Genomic DNA, 19,923 nt, shown 5'->3' on the forward strand with positions numbered 1-19,923 from the left:
GGGCAGGTAGCTGGCTCACAATCTCTGCTGCCATCCAGATGGAGCCTAGCTCCATCCCACACCCCACCCCTGGGTCCTGCTGGCAAGGGGTGCAGCCCCAGGCTCTCCCGGTCATGCCAGAGGCTGCCTTGCGGGGTTGCGGGGAGCTGGGCACCTCTTAATCTCCCCACATCTCTGGTGCCCTGGGGATGAGCTGAATCACAGCTCAGCCATCCTGCCTGGGTGGTTGGGCAAAGCCCAGGGAACAGGTCAGATCCTGCTCTGCTGGCTGCGGGTCTGGCTAGCGTTTCGGTGTATGGGTCATGCCCCTGCCAGCTCATGCCTGGGGAGACGGGGCATGGCAGCACGCCCCAGGGTGCTGCCGTGCTCATGCCTTTCTGCCTTATCCTTGCCTCTGCACCAGGCCCTGGCCAGGATGGGGGAGAAAGATGGGTCTGCTTAGTGCCCCCTGAATGGGTGGGAGACCAGATGGGCAGCACGGGCCCTGAAGGAGTGGGACTACGGCCCCAAAAACCTCACCAGTGGCAGCATTTGCAGGGGGCAGGGTCCAGACACAACCCTGCCCCTTGCTCTCACTGCCACTCCCTGACCTGGTGTGGGGTGGGAGAGCGAGAGTGCCCACCCACTGGGCTCTGCGGCCCTGCTGGCACTGTGCTGGCATTTCTGTGCGGGGCCTGTTGAATCAGGTCGTGGGTATGAGGGGCTATGAAGAGCCCGTGGCACAGCTGGATGGGGGTGGGGGCTGGAGGGCTGGGAGGGAGCGTTCCCCAGTGCCAGGCCCATGCCAGACAGGCTGGTCACCAGGACTGGGAGGAACTGGGAGCAGGCGGGCTGCCTAGTAACAGTTTGCAGATGACCCACACAACACGACGTCTCCCACCCGCGCAGTCACATCTTCTCGGCCTTGGGGGACTCAGTGAGGGCAGAGGGCGAAGGCCTGTCCCTTGCACCACGGGCAGGCGGACCCCTGCGAGCTCTACAAATGCCCCCAAATGTGAGGCTCTCGACTACACAATTCATGGCACATTCACATACATGCAAATGCTCACGCAAGCGCGCACACAACCCCCTGCGCATGCCCACGCACACAAGCACAAATGCACATATAAATACGCACACAAACCCATGCACACACGCACATGCACAAGCACACGTGTACACACAAACACAAGCACACACACACATGCACACACAGACATGCACATGCATACACAAACATGCACACACATAAACACACAAGCCCACACACCCTGTGGACACAATTGGCATCTTGCTGGCAAGCTCCGGAACAGGCACGGCCCGTGTGGACCATAGTCGGGCACAACCTGCTGGGCAGTTGCCTCGGCCAATTCTTCGAGCACTCTCAGCTGCCATGGTGTGGACTGAGGTCTGTGTCATGCATTTGGTTTGCTGGAGAGGCCTTGAGTGAGAGCCTAGGGGTAGCCTGAAGAGCTCAGGGTCCATCCGGCAGAGGGTGGGGGGAAGCAAAGCCCCTTCCTCTGCTGTTTCAGCTGGAGCTGAGGCCCGGAGAAGCTCAGTGACATCCAGAGGGTCCCGTCACAGCAGGCCCTGAGGCCAGACGGGCCCTGCTGGCAGCGCATGCCAACCTCTCACCAAGGCAGTGGTGCCTCGCAGATCCTGGCACCTCCCGGAAGCCTTCCTGTCCTCCAGGACAGAGTGCAATGAGGCAGGTGCCGAGGGCTGGGTGTGGCGACAGGAATTACCGGCCTTCCTCGTCTTCCAGGCAGGACATAATTACCGGGACCAGCCGGGTTGTTGCTACAAGGGCTGCAGGTGTCATGCCGCTCCTCCCCACAGCCTCTCCCCTGGGGTGGGGCAGGCGCCCACATATACTGGGACAAGCCGAGGGCACGGCAGTATCTGGAGCCTCGGGAACTTCGATATCTCCGGGACCATGAGGACCTGGATCCTTCTCATTGTAGTGGCCGTCACCTGCAGCTGGGTCTCCGGCGGTGAGTAGAAGCGCTTGGCTCCAGGTAGAGAGCACAGCTGAAGCGGGAGGGAGGCAGTGATGGCTGGAGGGGACTTCATGGGAATATAAGTCCTTCCAGGGACTGGATCAGACCCTAGGTCCGTTGTGCCCGGTCTCCTGGGTCCCCTGGCAGCAGAGAGCGGAGGCTGGAAGGGAGAGTGTGTGGATCTGAGCAGGGTTTCCCCCCCTTTTCCTCTCTCCCTTGCAGCTTTCAGCATTTAAGGACTAGGTAGTTCTGCTTCAGAGGCTGCATCACTCTCTCCCACATGTGGGGCATGTCTCGGGGTCCAACGGTGCTGTATGGGCTGTCACCTCCCTGCTGACCACCCTTGACATGGGGCGTCTGGCCCCGATTTGGCCTTTTTCCTGCCATCTGCAGAGCATAGACTCAGAAAATGAGGGTTGGAAGGGACCTCAGGAGGTCACATCTAGCCCAACCCTCTGCTCAAAGCAGGACCAGCCCCAACTCCATCATCCCAGCCATGATCCCAGCGGCTTTGATCTGCCCCCTTTGCTGCTTTGCATCCAATGAGTACGTGGTGCAAACCCATTTCCCTCTGGCTCATTTGCAAAGGGAGCGAGGGCTAGTAGACAGCAGCATGCAGCTGCCGTGCCTCGCTCAGCACTGCTGTTCACCCAGCCTGACGGTGAATGAGCACCCCGTGACTGCCTGCTTGCTCATCAGATGACATCCTATGATGAAGCAACATTAAGTGGTTGCATCTATTGCTCACGAAAGGCGTAACAACCTGGCTCAACACGGGCACGGCTCGGTCCTAAATAATCCTCCTCGTACCGTGTATAAGCGTCCCTCATTACTAGCTACACGCACTGCCTCTCTGATGGGGCTCTAACCACGTCTTGGAGGCCATGCATATTTTACACTCACTTTTGCCCAGAACTGGCCAGTAACTGCTCTTACCATATTTCTCACAGATAATATGCACTGACATTTCAATGAGCTGGGTCTTGGATGGGGGCATGGGTGTTGTGGGTGGGCAGATATGGTGGTTGTAGTGGGATCGTCTTAAGGCCGCACACATCAGTTCATGAAATCCACATGCTGGCTATATCTGCTGTGGGTGTTAGCTCGCTGGTGTGGGCTGGGTGTTCGCTAGGTAGGGATGGTTTACTCTGGGTGATATTGCTTCTATTCCCTGATTGAATGGCCAAAGCTTTCTGTCCCTTCTGTCCCTGCAAAAGTGGTCCAGCCCCGGGTCCCTGTCTTAATGTCCTGTTTGTCCGAATTCCTAGGGCCTAAGGCCCTTGCAGCCCCTGTGATTGACCTATGTGCATCCATGTCACCGTCTATCTGCTCTGGGTGACAGCCTGTGGTCCCAGCAGCAAGGAACTGTGTGTTGATCTGGCAGATCTGGACTCTCAGCCCAAATCATTTGCCATGTTTTGCTCTCCCTGCCAAATTGTGGGGGTTTGGCTCCCCACAATAGTGATACACAGAGAGGACCCACCTGGCCCTCCATGCAAAATGCCTCTAGCAGATGGATTGTCACCCCCTGATATGGTGGAACGGGGCAGGAGGCCTCGGGAAGGGACATGCTGAGGTTTTGCTGCTTCATCCAGCCTGGCCAGTCTCCCAGTGCTGATGCTGGGGTCAAGAAGAGGGTCTTCAGCACTGCACAATTTCGGTTCTAGACGAGACCTGATTTCCGAGCATGCCGGGAACTTGGCAAAAGCTGCAGTTTCAACCCCTCCCCAAAAGTGGGGTCAATGAGAAACGTGCATGTCTTCTCCCAACCATGGGAAGGCGGCTCTGGGACGGGGCGTTAGCCAAGCTGGCATGGAGCTGGGGCTCAGTTACTCAGCATCGTGCCCTGGGCAGTTCCTTGTATCTGCTGCCTGCAAAGGCTGTGGTGAGGAAAGGATTTGCGTAAGGCTATGCTCTGGGAGGGACCCCGTTCCCTTCCTGATACCATCACCTGTTGACTTTTCTGCACCACACAGGGATCTGCCCCTTGGTGCCGTACAGAGTAGGGCACACATCATTCCTGTTTGCAAGGCACCGGAGCTACCGACATTTGGATGAAGAGGTTCGGGGGTCTGGGACCTTGTAAAACCTCCCGGGTCTCCCTGAATTAAGAGAGCAAACCACAGAGAAGCCATACATGAAGGGAGAGCAGCAGGTTCAGCCAATGATGCCCAGCCAGGGGTCTAACCTCGGTGCAGCCCTGGTATCAACACAGGGCATTGGGTCAGAGCCAGGAACATTGCTCCGGGGTCCTATGGGTGCATCGTTCTCCTCTGCCAGTGCTGGCTAGGGGTTGAGCCCCAACCCTCAGCCTGGCCCCAGATCTTGATGGGCTCTAACATGTCCTGGCCAGGGCTGTGCCCCACCAGGTCACCTCTCTGGGGAGCACCAAATGAGCCAGGATCCGGGTGGATTGAGCCTCCTGGGAGCCACTGGGACAACCAGTTCCAGCCTGGAGGCTGATTTCTAGCTGACAGGCACCCAGGAGGAGCTGCTTCTATGTCACTTGGCCACAGGTGGCTGGCCAGACATAGGAGCTGTTCTGTTTAAGTCTTTGGGTCTAATATTTGAGCATCTTTTGCTAGCCCTGCAGCAGCTGTGAGCAGCTGGGCACGCAGTCAGAGGCAGGTGGCAGTGGTCACACACTCACGGCTCTTTCTTTCCTTCTATGCAGCTGCAGAGGCCGAAGAGGATGCAGAGCATGAGAGCACCGGTAAGTCCTGCTCGGAGCTGTCGGGCGTGGGGTCACCATGGCTTTGCGTCTATGGCAGCTGTGCTGGTTCTGCCCCGCAACCTGCCCCGCTGCCCCAGCCTGGGGCTCCTGACCTCCTTGTGATGGGCAGAGGGGTTGGCATGCCCGGGGCCAGCCTGGACAGCTTGGTTAACCCAGGGAATAGGCCCTCAAAGGCCCCTTTGAGGGACCTGGGACTATCCCGACAGCTCCCCTGGCACAGAGGCCAGCACTTCTGGGTGCAGCCTGGCAGGTACCGGAGAGACCCCCAGCCCCAGTGACAGCCTGGGATGTTCCCCTGCACTGCCCAGGCTGGATTGCAGCCACTTTGGGGGCTATGCCCTGGGCAGAGCTGGATCCAGAGGGGTCCAGCCTGCTGCTCAAGGTATGTCTGACCCAATGGCCCACCCTGGGCATCTGCCCTGCTGGCAGCAAACCATCCCCAGGTTGTGAGGTCCCTGCCCAGGCCCCCCCAGGGGGGCATGGTACTGTTGGGTGTAACAAAACACCCGTATCCAGACTGCTGCACACTGGGCGCATCTACATGCGTGCATTTACTGCAGAGTAACTGAAATTACTGCACAATACAGATGTGCGTCTACATGTGCACGCCCATACTGCGCAGTAAATACACAACTTAGGCTGACTTGAGTGTAAATTTGCTGCCTGCATCATGCAGGTATCAAATTTACGCCGCTTAGTTACTGCACCGTAACACATGTGTAGACTCATAGAGTGTCCCAAGTCAGTCCACACACAGCATTAATGTGTTTTAATGCCTGCACGTGTAGACACTGGCCTATTCCCACTTGTTGTGCAGTAACTTACTGCGCAGTAAATTTAAACCAGTGTAAATGCACGTGTAGACACACCCACTGGCTCACAGAGGACCTCCCTACCCCTGCCTTGGGTGTCAGGGGTGACCCATAAGGGGTGCATACGGGTGCAAGTGCACCCCCTGAGCATGGCGGTGCACCCTCTGCACCACCCACCACCGCCACCACCGGTGGCATCTGCGGGCAGTCAGCAATCCCCGCTGGCTGCTGCTGACACTGCCAGCGGCACCTGTGGGTGGTCACCAATCCCTGCTCAGTGCTTGCCACAGCCTGCCCCCCCCACTGCCGACAGTGCTGGCAGTGTCTGCGGGAGCTCCCACCGTCACCAGTGCAGCCATGCCCCCCCAGCTGCTGGAGGCGTGTGCCATTCATGTTGGGTGCCCATGGAGCAGGGCAGAGGAGGTCCCAGCAGATCAGGGGCAGGAGATTCGGGGGTGCACAGGGCTGCTGCTGTGGCTTTCTGAACTCCAGCTCTGCTTTGCCTGCCCCCCAGGCCTGTACACGGCTCCAGACTCTTGCAAGAGACGCTGCCACGAGCGGTTCAACAAGAGGGACCCCTGCCACTGCAACACCAAGTGTGAGAAGTACCAGAACTGCTGTGAGGATTATCACACCTACTGCAGCCAGGGTGAGTGAGCGCCCGGAGCCCAGACACCCCAGCCCTGCCCGCTGCCCCCCATCGCCCTGCATGGGACGGTTCCTGAGTCTGGTTTTGCCGTGGCCTGGCAGGGCACAGAGCATGGGCTGGCTGCGCGCTGAGCATCTTCTCCTGTGTGAATGTGTGCATAAAATTATAAAGAAAGGTGGGAAGGGGTCTCCAGAGCTCACATCTAGTCCAGCCCCTGCCTGAGGCAATGTCAGCCCGGTCCAAACCATCCCGGACACATCCGTCATCTAACCTCTTCATACAACTAGGGCTGCCAGGTTCTGGAATGGGCTCCCAAGGGAGGTGGTGCTCTCTCCTACCTTGAGGGTCTTCAAGAAGAGGCTGGATAGATATTTGGCTGGGGTGTAATGATGCCAGCACTTGTTCCTGCCCAGGGCAGGGGGTCAGACCTGATGATCTGTTTAGGTCCCTTCCAACCCTAAGCACCATGAGACTATGAAACTACCATTGACCCTGATGCAACACCAGACATCACACCCGAATCTGTCACGGGGGAAGCAACTGTCAGTGTTCTGCTGCTGTAAAAGGTTATTAATATACAGATCCCCTAGAGAGGCCATGGCCCTTACTACAGGGAAAGGCAACCCCCCCGTCCATACCAATTTGATGGGGTGGAGGGGGGCAGATTCCTTCCTGACCCCAAATACAGCACGGTTCTGACCCTGAGTAGAGAGGCAAGACCCTCCAGCAGGACCCTCTGGCTTAAGGACACATGCATGCATGTGTGCTTATATGCACATGCGTGGGATGCTGCCTTCCAAGGAGCTGCCTGCTGCGAGAGCCCTGCGCCGGGCCCTGTACTCAGTATCTTGTCTCTGAGGGGGTGTCTGCTCTCCTTTCTCTCCTCATTAGATGGAAAACAGGAGGACAACGAGGCTGTACATGCTCACAGCTCTGGTGAGTAGCTAACATCCGGAGCTAACTGAGGTATGTGACAGGGCACGGTGCCCCTGCCCCTGCCTCCCAGTCTCTAACCCTTCCAATGGGTCCTGTTGGGGAAGGTCCATGAGCTACAGTGCACACCCACACACACACCCCTTGCACACACCCACACACACCCCTTGGAGCTACTTCCCTGCAAATTCCCCTCATTATCTCCTGTCTGGGCGCTTGTACATGTTACATGCTGCTTGCTGGGCCTTGATGTGTGTGAATGATGCCTCTCTCAGACGGGCCCTGACTGCCCAAAAGCAGATCCCCTCCAGCCTTGTTCTCATGGGCAGAGCCTCTGTGCCGTGAGCATGACAGAAAGCAGCTGGGATGGGCTCAGGTCCACCCCACCCATCTCCTAGGGGATGGTAGGGCTGTCCCTGCTGGCATGGGCCCCTAGGGCATGGAGTCCCTCTGTGCCTAGGCCAGGCAGACGGTGCTCTGGGGGCAGGGGACCTGGCAGGCCCCGGGGAAGGACAGGACCCTGGGGGGGTCTCCTCTGCAGCTGCTGTACCCCCTGGCATGAATCAGGCCCCCTGCCCCCACCTGCAGCCCTGGCCCCAGCTCTTGACCGCCAGTCTGCTTGCATTGCAGAGGGCTTCTCCCATGCCCGGGACGCCATCACCGACGAGGATCTCCTGAGCATCTCAGAGAAGCTGTACAAGGCTGACCACAACCGGGCCCAGGAGGCGGATGTCACCATCAACCCGCAGCACTTCGCCTCTGCCGGCCAGACCGACGACCAAGTGGACCGTTCTTCTGAGCCGTGAGTCCCCAGACCAGCCATGGGTCCCACGCAAAGGGCCGTGCTAGAGTGTAGCTCCATGGAGACATCTTCTCTATGCCCTCAGTGAACGAGTTGGCATCTAGGATGGGGTGGAGCAGGGTCTCCCTGGTGCAGGGCTGGGAGCTGAGGCCACTGGGGTAGATGCAAGCATTGCAAGCTTATGCCTTCCAAGGGACCCGGTGATTCAGGGGCCCAGTGCCCTGTCACCCCCCACCCTCTCCACAACTCCAGCGCTTCCCCTCCAGACTCTACACCTACGTCAACGAGGGCCTCTTCTCCAAGCCCACCTATGCCAGCTTCATCAAGCTGCTGGACAACTACCACCGCCAGACGGGCACGGGCGAGAAGATGACTGCACAGCAGCAAGCGGAGCAGGACACATTTCTCCAGGAGGCCATGAACACAGCCCTTATGAAGGAACTCTATGGCTTCCTCCACCAGAAAGGTGAGTGTGGCATGGGCTGGGCACATCCCTGTGCCGCTGGCTGGCCTGCCGTCCATGTACCTGGCATGGCAGCATGGCACGTGCCAATAGTGGCTAGTGCAGGTACCCTACATCAGCCCTCTGTGGTCCCATCTGTTGCCCACGGACATGGGTAGAAGAGCCTCGGTCTGGATGGGCCAGGGGATGGGCCGGTCCTCCCACCTTCCTGAAGGATGGACTCTAAAGGCAGCATAGAGCCGGGAGTAGGGGGACGAGGTCTAACAAGGGGCCTCTCTGCAGTGTGGATCAGTGCAATACTGGGATGGCTTTCTTTGTGCCCAGTAGGCCAGGACCATGGTCTGGAGACCCTGGGACACGTGCCCCTGGGCGCCTTCCCCATCTCTGCTCTCACCCTGGGCTCTCTCGGCAGGTCGCTATGGCTCTGAGGAGGAGTTTGTTGCTGATCTGAAAGAGATGTGGTTTGGCTTGTACTCCAGGGGCAAGGGTGAAGGCGACTCCAGCGGCTTTGAGCACATCTTCTCAGGTACAGCCTCGAGCGTGGCAGCCCTGGGGCACAGATTTGAAGAGGGCAGTGCGACTCACAGGAGCCTGCGAGCTGCTCCACGGGCCGGCCTGGGCGTGCAGGGAGCACCGGGGCTGGGGCAGAGGTGGCCAAGAGCCAGGGGGTGTTTAGCCGTCTGGGGCTGTTTGGAGCACAGGGCTTCGACCCCACCATGCCCCGTGCTCTCAGGCTGGCAGCTGATGCTGCGCCCTACCCACACCCCAGCAAGGCTTTATGTCCAGAGTTACTCAGGCTCTGTCTTGCTTGCACTCCAGGCGAAGTGAAGAAAGGGAAGGTCTCCGGCTTCCACAACTGGATTCGCTTCTACCTGCTGGAGAAGGAGGGCCAGGTCGACTACTACAGTCACAACTACGATGGGCCGGTACGTGCGGCTGCGGGCTGGGGTGAAGCTGCCACGTTGCTGGTCTCCAGGGCCCATGTGGTGCAAAGGGGCACAGCTGGAGCCCCTTGGCAGGTGGGAGGTGAGCCCCGGGGTGGGGGGCTATGAGCTGAGTGGGAGCCCCCTATGGCTCTGATCCCTCTGCCCTGTCCCCACAGTGGACCTCGTACCCTGACGTGCTGGGTCTGCAGTTCAGCTGGGATGGGTTTTACAAGGAGGTGGGCTCTGCCTTCATCGGCTGCAGCCCCGAGTTCGAGTTCGGCCTCTACACGCTGTGCTTCATTGCCCGGCCAGGCAAGGTGTAAGTACCACCCCGCTGGCCCCCGGGCTCGCAGCCACCGGTTCTTGCTCCTGTCCCGGGGCCGAAGGGCGCAGCAGCACCTCTGCTCTCCCAGGGGACGAGGCCTGAGCTGCCAGAGAGGGCCGCATCCTGAACCCAGGTGCCTCTCCAAGCACCCCCAATGCTCTGGCACCAGCCCCTTTCATTGCTCTCCCCTTCCAGGTGCCGCCTGAGTCTCGGGGGCCACAAGCTGGGCATCCAGACCTACACCTGGACCAAGTCCACCTACGGCAATGGCCGAAAGTACATCGCCACGGCCTACGTGACATCCTCGTGAGGCTCTCCCTTTCCCTCCCCCATGCATCCAGCTACCCCAAGAGGCTTCAGATGCTGCAGCAGACTCGGAGAGAGCGGCGCTGGGAGGTCCTTGCTCCTGCTGGCTGGGGGAGAGGGGGGAAAGGCTGTTCCCATCACCAGTGCTGTACTCAGGAGGGCAGGGTCCTGATCCTGGCGGGGTGGGGGCAGCCTTCTGCTGCACGACGCACAGGTCACCCCGTCAATCCCTTGCCACGGAGAGGAGGACGGAGGCTGGCCCGAGTCCTCGCGTGGGCAGCAAGGTGCCACGGGTCTGTGCAGGGCATTAAAGTGCGAGGACACCCTCTGCAGGACTCGGCTTGTGTCTCCGTGACGTGGTGATGGGCACGCACTCTCCTCCATCCCGGGGCTCATGGGGATGGTCAGATCCCCACTTCTGCCTTCATGGCTGGTCCACAGAGCACTGCCTGGCACCGCTGTGTGGTCCCAGGGCCATCCGTACCCTGGGGCCTGCTCCCTCCTGGCAGGGGGGTCAGGGATGCTGGGGGCTGGCTGCATTTCTGGTTACTCTGGCAGGGCCCTGTCAGGTCCTCCCCCACATGCAGCCAGCTCAGTGGGCACACGAGGGCACTCTCTGCCCACGAACTGGGCAGCGGGGCTGCTGCCCACAGCTCATGGGATTGCAGGCCCTCTGGCTTCAGCCCCTGGCCCAGGTGCCCCATCTTGATGTCAGAGACAGGGGTGGTGGAGGGCACTAGGGACGATGGTGGCTTCCCCTGGCTCCGGGCTCTGGGTGCTACAAGCCTCTGGCTGCCTAAGGCCCCCTCCAGGGCACGAGCCGATGGAGCTGCCCGTCCCCTGGCTCTGTGCCAGGGGAGACAGGAGCAGCACTGGGCTCTGGCCTTCATCCCTGCCCAGCTGTGTGCCCTGGCGATGTGCTCTCCGGAGGGACCCACCAGCCTCCCCCATGAGCCCTGCGACTCCGCAGGGGAGGTAGGGAGCTGCTGCCCCGCACCCAGGTCTCTAGGGCTGCTCGGGGGAGCAGCACAGCCACAGCCCCGAGGCTCTGGGAGCTGCTTGGGGAAGGGAACAGAACCTGCCCCGTGGCCTGGACCATGTCACAGCCCCCCTCCGACCCTTTGCATTGCGGGCTGGGCAAGGCAGAGCTCCAGTGCTGAGCTGCAGGAGCCCTAGTGAAGGACACCCCCCATGGGGTGCCCACGGCTGCCCATCACCGCAGCATCCGGGTGCCTCTGTGGGCCATCGAGAGCTGCAGCCACAGCTGAGTGGGCACTGCCTGCATTCCCCCAGAGCCCCTTGCAAAGACGGGCAGTGTCCATGACCAGGCTTTGAGGCCGCACATGGGGGGATGCATACGCAGAGAGGGTATGGGAAAGAGGGAAACTGAGGCACGGAGGCTAAGTGCCAGCATCACCCTTGGCGATGGAGCCTGGACACCTCCAGCTGCTCCACTGGCTGCTTGCACTGGGTGCCCCTGTAACCCTCGACCCCAAACCCAGCAGGGGCAGAGGCCTGGCCCTGCCCGGATGCATCGATGCCCGTGCCGGGCAGCACCGGGGTCCTGCGCTGTGCCACTGGTGCTCAAACTGGACACCACTGCCCCCCAGCCAGCCCCAGTGCAGAGCCCCTCTCGCTGGGGGTGGCCGAAGCTGGATGCACCCGAGCCGGAGCCCCCGCTTGGCCGCCACCGCAGCGCGGCAGCGCGGATCCCCGGTGGGGCCGCAGCTTGCCCGGGCGGCACCGTGACAGATGGCGGCGACAACAGTTCCCGGGCGGGGGGAACGGGGGCGGGGGCCGCACCATCTGCCGGGGTCAGGGGGGCCCCAGCCGCCAGCGGGGGAGGGGAGATGCCAGAGCTTGATTTATAGGAAGCAAGTCCCCGCGCCCCGGGAACGCACCCAGACCCTGTGGGGGGGCTGGGGAAGGGGAAGCCTCAACCCCCCCTGGCCTGCAGACCTTTGCCCTACCTCCCCTGCCCATGGAAGTCAGGGCTGTGATGGGGAAACTGAGGCACGTGGTGGAGCTGTGACCTACCCCAGGCTCAGAGCAGCGCTCCCCTGCTCCCCGCTGCCCCCGGCCCCCAGACCCCGTTCAGATGCAAGGGCCCATGTGCAGGAGCGTGGGATGCCCCTGGTGCTCTCTGCCTTGGCACCGCTGGCAGAAGGCCGGACCGCAGCCCATGGGCGCTGGGCACGGCCCTCTCCTCCCCTGCCTCTGGTTCAGCTTTGCAAAGGGGGGAGACGGTGTCAATAAAACCCAGCCCAAAGAAAGGGCAGGGCGGGCGGGCAGGGGAGGGGCAGGTGTCAGCAAGCTGACTCCGGGCCATCTGTTGCCAGCCAAGGGACTGCCAGGGCCTCAGCTCCGCGTCTGACAGGGGGAGCAGGAGCTCTCGGGGGGGCTCCCGAAGCCGCGTCCCCCACCTGAGCGCAGCCAGTCGGGGAATCTGCCGGGGAGACGCGGACCCCTCTCTCGGAGCCGCTCGTGGGCGGGTTGCTCGCAGCTGAGGCTCTGGCGACGGTTGGGAGCACGGAGCAGCCGGGCTGGCACGGCCCTTGGGAGCTCACATCCAGTCCAGCCCCGTGCTGCAGGCCCGTGCTGCCAGGGCACGGCGCTGCCCGGAGAAACCTCCAAGGATGGAGATGCCCCCTGCTCTGGTGCCGGACCCCCCTCAAAACCTCCATTCCCTGCTGCCGTTTCAGAGACCGGGACAATCCCTGCCCTTGACTTGCAAGCGATGGTCTTGTGACTCCAGCCCGGGATGCATTTGGGGTTTTATTTCTTTTCTGCAATGGGAGCAAACACGGATGAGTCCAGGCCCCGGCCTTCACAGTTGCCCCTCTGCTCCTGGCTCAGACGTGGGCTGCTCCCAGCCCTGCCTGGGTGGGCAGCGGTGCCTGCTCTGGACTCAGCGGATGCTCCAGCGGGACCGTCCGAGCCCCCGAGCCATTTAAAGCCGATCTCGTTAACCCATCCCAGCATCCTGATGGAGGGTCAGGAAGCATCTGGACTGGAGCAGCTTTAATTGAGGAGCCTGTCAGTCATGAATTGCAGCCTTGGCCATACGGCTGTGCGCGTGGGACCAGATCCCACGACACGGGGGACCGGACATGACCTGAATCCCCAGGGGGCTGGAGGGAGAAGCCTGGTGCAAAGTGCAGGGGGCACATGCCCAGCTCTGGACCCCATTTGCAGGCCTGGATGGTCCCACTGCCTTCCAGCGAGCCACAAAGCTGGGATTAGTTCTGTTCAAACGCTGATTAAACAGCCCCGGCCCCGACGCACCGAGATTAAACAGAGCTGTCATCACGCCCATGCAGCGCGGCTCCATCGGTACCCGCTGCCTGGCCAGGGATCAGGCTGCAGCGCCCAGGCTAGTGTTGCAATGGCCCTGTGTGCTGACCCAGCCATGCCCAGCAGGTAGGTGGCACCCCCGCAGTGCCCGCTCCACCAAACTGCCTGCCCGTCCTGGAGGGGCCTGCTGTGGGCATGAGTGTCACCCTAATTTTTCCAACTATTTTAGTTGGTCTAATGAAATGTATTGGATTTACCCCAAAACCCTTGTCTGCTTATGTCCTTAGACCAACATGGCTACAACCAATACATCTGCAACCCTGCCCCCACATGCCAAGCCAGGCAGGAGAGCCCACCCCTCCATGAAGCATGGCAGGCCAGGGCCAGCTGCTTCCCTGGGCTCTGGCACTGCCCTTTGGCAGGCAGGTGTTGGACGCTCAGCCTCCTGTATGCACTGGGACCCAGGCCTGGATGGGACCCCTGGTCGGCTGCATGAGCTCTGCCGAGGGGTAGGGGGCAAGGGAGGGGGTGCACGGCCTGCTCTGGGCTGAGCAGATGCTGCCCCTAATCCCCAGAGCCGCACCGCCCAGCTTTGCAAACAGATTGAGGGGCTGAGCTGGAGCCAGGCGGGGGCTTAGGGCCAGCCATCCAGGGGGGATTTGCACAGTCACCAGCTCTGCCGGCCCCTCCAGAGCACGAGGTGGCATTCAGGGTGCCCAGGACCCATTTGGCCTCTGTGCCCTGCCAGGACTTCTTGCTCAGCCTGCGATCACCCGCTCTTCAGGCTGTCTGTCTATCCAGGCTCTGCTGCACCGGCTTTAGGGCCTGTCTGTCTGGGCAGCATCTGTCCTGCCCAGGCCACTGGCCCCTGCCTGGCTGGTCACAGGACCACAGGGGTGGATGAGGCCTTCTCAGGGCTGGTTTTCAGCTCCAAAGAGCCAGCCACACCCTGCATCGTGCTGCTCTATCACTTTCTCAGCGGCTTTCCAGTCTGTGCCAGTGCCCCCAGCCGTGCACAGTGCCAGAGCAAGGAGTCTCTCCATCCACAGCCTCTGGCTGGAAGTCTGTCCAGAAAAGCCTCCGCAAGGCATGGGCGCTGTCTGCTGTGGCTCCTGCTGGCTGCCTGGGCTCTCCAGCCTCTCCACGGATCGCTTTAATAAGCTCTGCCGCTGAGACCCGCAGATTACAAGGCGCCTGGATGTTGAGAGTCCCGGAGCAGGTATTAGCACCACTCTTGGGTAGCACCTGCGGATCCAGCCAGCAGCCGCTGTTTCAGGACACCTGTTTGGATGCATGTCTTAAGCAATCAGGGGGTGTCTTTTTGGGGTCAGCTTTCCCTTGTGCCCCCCACCACCCGCAATGGGACTCGGTTCCCTGGCCCCTCTAGGAACCCATGGGCTGGGCAGGCCATACGTCTAACCCCAATGCAGGACATGCATCAGGGCAGTGGGCTGCATTGGTGCCAGGGGCAAGTCATTTTAATGCCTGGGCACATGTGCTCCATCACCCCTCGTGGCTCTCTCCCCAGCAGCCTCCATAGCTGCCGCCTGTTCCAGGGGCAGCAGGGAAGCCCGTTGCCCAAAGCTGCTGTTCCCGAGGGGGGCGGGGGGATGGGGGGGGCAGAGACGGCTAAGCCCCGAATCACGGGTCTGATAGTGCAGCTTAGTGGGTAAATCCGCGTGGCTTCCCGGGCTGGGCACATTACCGGCGTGATCAGATTACAACAAGACCAGAATTACAGCGTTTAATCTGGGCTTTGAGGGGGTTTAGCAATTATACGGCTGGGGCAACGAACCAGGAGCTGCAGGCAGGGCCAGCCAGGCCCCATGGAGACCTAGAGGGAACCCAGGAGTCCTGAGCCTCAGTCACTGCTTAAACCAGTGCCCCCCTAAAGGGAACGTGTCCACTGGCACAGCAAGGGGCACAGAGCCTTCGAGACCAGCCCATTACATAGGGGATCATGGGCCAGGCTCTGTCCTCAATTGTTAATTAGTCACTGATGTTAAATGAATGCAGTCGCTTGACTAAGAGCATTGCCTAGAGGGTACCCTCCCTCCACACACATCCTCAGACACACATGTGCATGCTCCGGCTGCTGCCCCCCCGACACACACACACGTGTGTGATCACTGGCTCCGGATGTGCACAAGTGTGCTCTCGTGCATGCAGGCACCCCGTGGGAAGCTGCGCAGCTGCGGGCGGGCTCCAGGCAGGAGCAACTGGGTGCCAGGATGGGCCGGGGCCCATCCTGGAGGCTGGGAACTGGGCACCATGTCAAAAGCTGTTTCTCCTCAGCTGGCACGGGCCTGGGGTCCAGCTGCGCCACGCTCTGCCAGCTTCCCGGGGCCACGGCTGCCCTTGCAGCACTGGCTCGGGGCCAGGACTTTGAGCAGGGACCCCTCCTGATGCCCCATGCCTGCCCCTGCCCAGCAACACAGCCCCAGGCTGGAGTCGGGCAGCCGGAGCAAGGAGCAGGGCATCGTGCCAGGCATTGAGGGGGGCACAGTCACCCAATTCAGGGCAACACAATCCAATGAAGGGGCTCTGCTGAGTGGGAACCCCCCCCAGACAAGCCCCACAGCCCCCTCCCCTTCCTCTGTGCCTCAGTTTCCCCAGATGAGGATGCAGGGGGCATTCAGCGCCCACTGGCAGGACAAAGCCAGCATTGCTTGGAGCATCATCTGGGATGTGGGGGGGGGGCATCTAAAGCATCTTTTATCCCCTGCTTGAGGGGCACCGGCTGCTCCCAGCCCCCCCAGAGAAAGCAGGGCTGGCAGGGAGATGGCTCAACACCGCCCCACACCCTTGGTGGGGTAGGGTGAGCCCTGTCCATGCCAGCTGGGGGAAAGAGGCTTGATTTCAGCTCTGCCTCTCGTGAGCTTCCTCCCTGGCCCAGCTCGGCTCTGTGCCCCTGCAGCCCTCTCCCCTCTCTCAGCAGCCAGGCAGCAGCTGCCGGCTCCTCCGGAGTGCCCTGGCCCCCCGCCTGCCGCCCTCGGTGTGTGGGGAGTGGAGCAGCTTGCAGAGATTAGGCACCGTCCGCAGCTCCCCTTGGGCTCGGTGCTGGGGCAGCAGCAGGCGAGCAGCGAGGCGCTGAGCTGCACAGGACACATGTGCCCACAAAGCTCTGTGTCCTGTTGCCGTGCTGGGATAGCCCCGTGAAGCCCCCAGAGCTGGGATCCCCAGCCCTGGCACCCCTGGGACAGACCGGGGTGCAGAGGGTAGAGCAGCTGATCGGGGTCTAAACAGGGTATGGCACTGGGAGCCAGGACTCCTGGGTCCCTCTCCTAGATCTGTCACACCTGGATTTGTGCAGCTGCATGGGGGTGTCCCGTACCAGTGCAAGACGAGGGGCACCCTGGCCAGTCCCTGGAGCACGGGCCTGAGAGCTGTGCTAGGTCCCGGGCTGGTGACCGCAGCCCAGCCCTTGCCCCTCTGGGTTTGGGAGCTGAGAAATGAGGGTAATGAGACCAGGATCCCTGGGTCCTGGATAAGCGCTGAGTTTGAGTGTTGTTAAGACAGGCTGCATAGGGCCTGTCACATGCATCCAGCAGCTTTGGAGCTTCTCAGGCTGGCATGACATCCTCATCATGCATGTGAAGGGGCCTTGTGAATGGCCCGGGCGGTGTCACAGCCCTGGCATCCACTTCAGTCAAAGGATGTCACCCTGCCTTGCAGACCCTGTCTGGGACAGGGACCCAGGAGTCCGGTCTCATGGCCCCAGCCATTGGCCCCGGAGCTGCACAGTGTGGATGGGGGCAGAATGGGCAGGTGACCCCTGCCATCCCAGCCTTGGAGATGCCACCCTCAGTCCTGCCGATGGGAGCCACGTTTCTTCCTCCTACCCCAGCCCATCACGGCCAGAGCAGAGCCTGCGGGGTGCAGCCAGGAGCGGGATCCGGGGATCGGAGAGCGCCCGGAAAAGGAGGAGCTGAGGACAACCTGTGGCCCCCGTGACACCATCAGAACCAAGACCACAACTTTATTGGGGCCCGACAGGCAGCATTGCTTCTTTACACAAGGACAGAAGACTTGCTCCCTGCACCAGTCCCGGCTGCACAACCAGGGACCTCCAGAGCACGATGAACTCCCCAACACTAGAAAATTCCCCTAAAAAAATAGTGCGGCTTCCCCACCCGGGCCTCCCTGGAGCCGGCTCCAGAAAGAGCTGCCTGCATCTTCCTGAAAGGGTTTGTCATGGTTATTGCTCGTATACAACTAGTTGGGGACGGGGCAGGTGAGATGGGCACGGGCAGCGAGCCAAGAGTGGCCCTGTCCACTGCGCAGCTCCTCGGCTTTGCCCGCAGGAAACAGCTAGGGGGAGAATAAATTAAATAAATAATGTCTAATAAATAATCCAGAACAACACACACATCGCCCACAAAGTGAAAACCTGACTCAACACCGATGGGGGGAACACATCCCACATTTCGGGGGAAACGCAAAGGAAATAAAGGAGAGGCAGTGAAATAAATAAGGGAGATGGCATCCAAAGGCCCCCGTGCTCATGTCTGCAAATGCCGGGCCTGGTCAATAGGCTGTGAAACAGCCATCAGCGGGTGGTTGGAGGGTTTAATGCTCTCTGGAAAGTGCTGGGACTTTGTGCTTGCATGAGTTCGGGAGTCCTGAGGGGCAGTATTGGGGGTTTCTCTGCACGACTGAGCTGAGCGCTTCTGCACGGGGTGCCTCCAGGGCCGTGCAGAGGGGATCGTGTCCAGCTGAATCAAGGGCAGAGGCTGGCGGCAATTGGCAGGAGACTCCACAAAGCTTTGCCCCCACCGGCTGGGTGGGTTCCTGCCTGATTCAGGCGGCTGCGGCTGTTGGCTTCCCTAGCCGCAGGAGGGAAAGCTGCCAGGGAGGATGGCAACTGGTCTGGAGAAGCCAACGGCATGGATGGCCCTTCTTGCACTACATCCAGGCATCCATGGCTGGACCTTGCAATGGGAGTAGCTTGCATATGGCTTGGACTGATGGAGGAATCATGCCTGGGGGCAGGAGGGGGGAGTGCTAGAGCCTGGACATGAGAGCCATTGGCAGAAGACCCCAAGCTGGGTGTCCTGCCAGAGCCAGGGGGTCTGGAGACATCTGCTTTGAATGCTCCATCAGGACCAGAAGTGACCACATACCATTGCCCACCCACCGAGAGAGGAGGAGGAAAGGACGGCTGAGCTGTGGGGGCTGCTCTGGGCCAAGGAGCACGACGACAGACAGGTGGGGAAAAGCTGGAAGGTCCCTCAGAGCTGCAGAAGCACCATAGGGAACAGGCCAGCGCTTCGGACCTTCCCCGGTGGGTTCCTGATGAGGTTGCATCTACGCTGCATGGCTGGGTTCCTCGTGACGCTGAAGGCCTGGACCCTGTTACTCGCTAAACAGGGAGCTGAGCTGGGGCCCCGCCACGTGGGGGGGATACGCCTCATAGCTCATGTCCAGGGGGATCTCATAGCGGGGCACCGCGCTCTGGAAGTGCGGCATGTGGCCGTGGGCTCCGGCCAGGCTCACGGAGGGGTAGTGGGCCATGAAGGCGTAGGGTTTGTCCAGGTCTGGGGACCCATCCTGCTTCAAGGAGAAGTTCCCAGTGATACTGAGGGGTGGCGTGAGGGGGCCCTCATAGGGTGGGGTGGTGCAGTCTGGGGCGTGCCCTCCAAAGGATGGGTCCACCATGCCCTTGAAGGCCGGAGGTTTTAAGTGGAGCAGGTGGGTTTCCATGGTCCCGTAGGGTGGGCTGGGCAGCCCGGGGGACTGGTAGCTGAAGGCATGGCCAGGCACCGCCGACTCGCACGCCGGGGGCTTCTCCTCAGGCTTCTCCAGGAACAGGGCCTGTGGCCCCAGCTGCAGGCAGCCGGCCACTAGGTTGCTGGTGGGCTGGGACAGGCCTTTGCAGAGCATCTCCACAAAGCCCTTCCCTTCTGGCGTCTGCCCGCTCTCCAGCACCTCGGACAGAGCCCAGATGTAATTCCTGGCCAGCCGCAGCGTCTCGATCTTGGACAGCTTCTGGGTCTTGGAGTAGCAGGGCATGACCCGCCGCAGGTTGTCCAGCGCGTCGTTGAGGCCGTGCATTCGGGTCCGCTCCCGGGCGTTGGCCTTGACCCGCCGGGCCCGGAACCGCTCCAGCCGCGCCTTGGTCATCTTCTTCTTCTTTGGGCCTCGCCGCTTGGGTTTGTCTCCGTTCTCCTCCTCCTCTTCCTCCTCCTCTTCCATGCTGCCGTTCTCCCCTGTCAAGCCGGCCATCAGCCCATAGGGGCCCTGCCTGCTGGCCTCATCCTTCATCTCCTCCTGGGAGCTCAGGGCTCCGTCCACCCAGGCCTGGGAGCTGACGAGCTCGGCCATCTCCTTGGCCTTGGCGTACGTCTTAGTCATCTCGCAGCTCTGCAGGGAAAGGAGACAACCAGTGGGGGTTAACACTGTCACAGGGGCTCGCATTGCCCAGGAACCCACCACCAAGGATACTGAGGTTAAATATTAGGAAAAACTTTCTCATGGGGAGGGTTGTAAAGCACGGGAACAGGTTACCCAGAGAGGTAGGTGGTGGCATCTCCATCCATGGAGCTTTTTAAGATGAAGCCCTGGCTGGGATGATGGAGTTGGGGCTGGTCCTGCTTGGAGCAGGGGGTTGGACTAGATGGGACCTCCTGAGCTCCCTTCTAACCCTCATTCTCTATGATTAGCAAGCATGAGGACGAACTCCCATCCTTGAAGGAAAGGC

General features: G+C 61.0%; 2 protein-coding genes across 2 annotated transcripts; one reads left to right on the forward strand and one right to left on the reverse strand.

Annotated features, from left to right (window-relative positions):
• The first annotated feature begins 807 nt into the window (after positions 1 to 807).
• Positions 808 to 10,257, forward strand: ENDOU (endonuclease, poly(U) specific). Its single transcript, XM_059719375.1, has 10 exons — positions 808 to 1,973; positions 4,654 to 4,692; positions 6,040 to 6,174; positions 7,066 to 7,110; positions 7,738 to 7,909; positions 8,176 to 8,375; positions 8,785 to 8,898; positions 9,192 to 9,298; positions 9,475 to 9,617; positions 9,819 to 10,257. Exons 1-10 carry the CDS (start codon positions 1,916 to 1,918, stop codon positions 9,931 to 9,933), a joined length of 1,128 nt encoding a protein of 375 aa, XP_059575358.1. The 5' UTR covers positions 808 to 1,915; the 3' UTR covers positions 9,934 to 10,257.
• A 6,996-nt stretch (positions 10,258 to 17,253) lies between these two features.
• NEUROD4 (neuronal differentiation 4) lies at positions 17,254 to 19,577 on the reverse strand. The gene has a single exon (XM_019495334.2). It carries the CDS (start codon positions 19,575 to 19,577, stop codon positions 18,579 to 18,581), a length of 999 nt encoding a protein of 332 aa, XP_019350879.1. The 3' UTR covers positions 17,254 to 18,578.
• Between the last annotated feature and the right edge of the window lie 346 nt (positions 19,578 to 19,923).

Source organism: Alligator mississippiensis, chromosome 15 (assembly GCF_030867095.1).
Source record: "Alligator mississippiensis isolate rAllMis1 chromosome 15, rAllMis1, whole genome shotgun sequence".
NCBI classification, from domain to species: domain Eukaryota; kingdom Metazoa; phylum Chordata; order Crocodylia; family Alligatoridae; genus Alligator; species Alligator mississippiensis.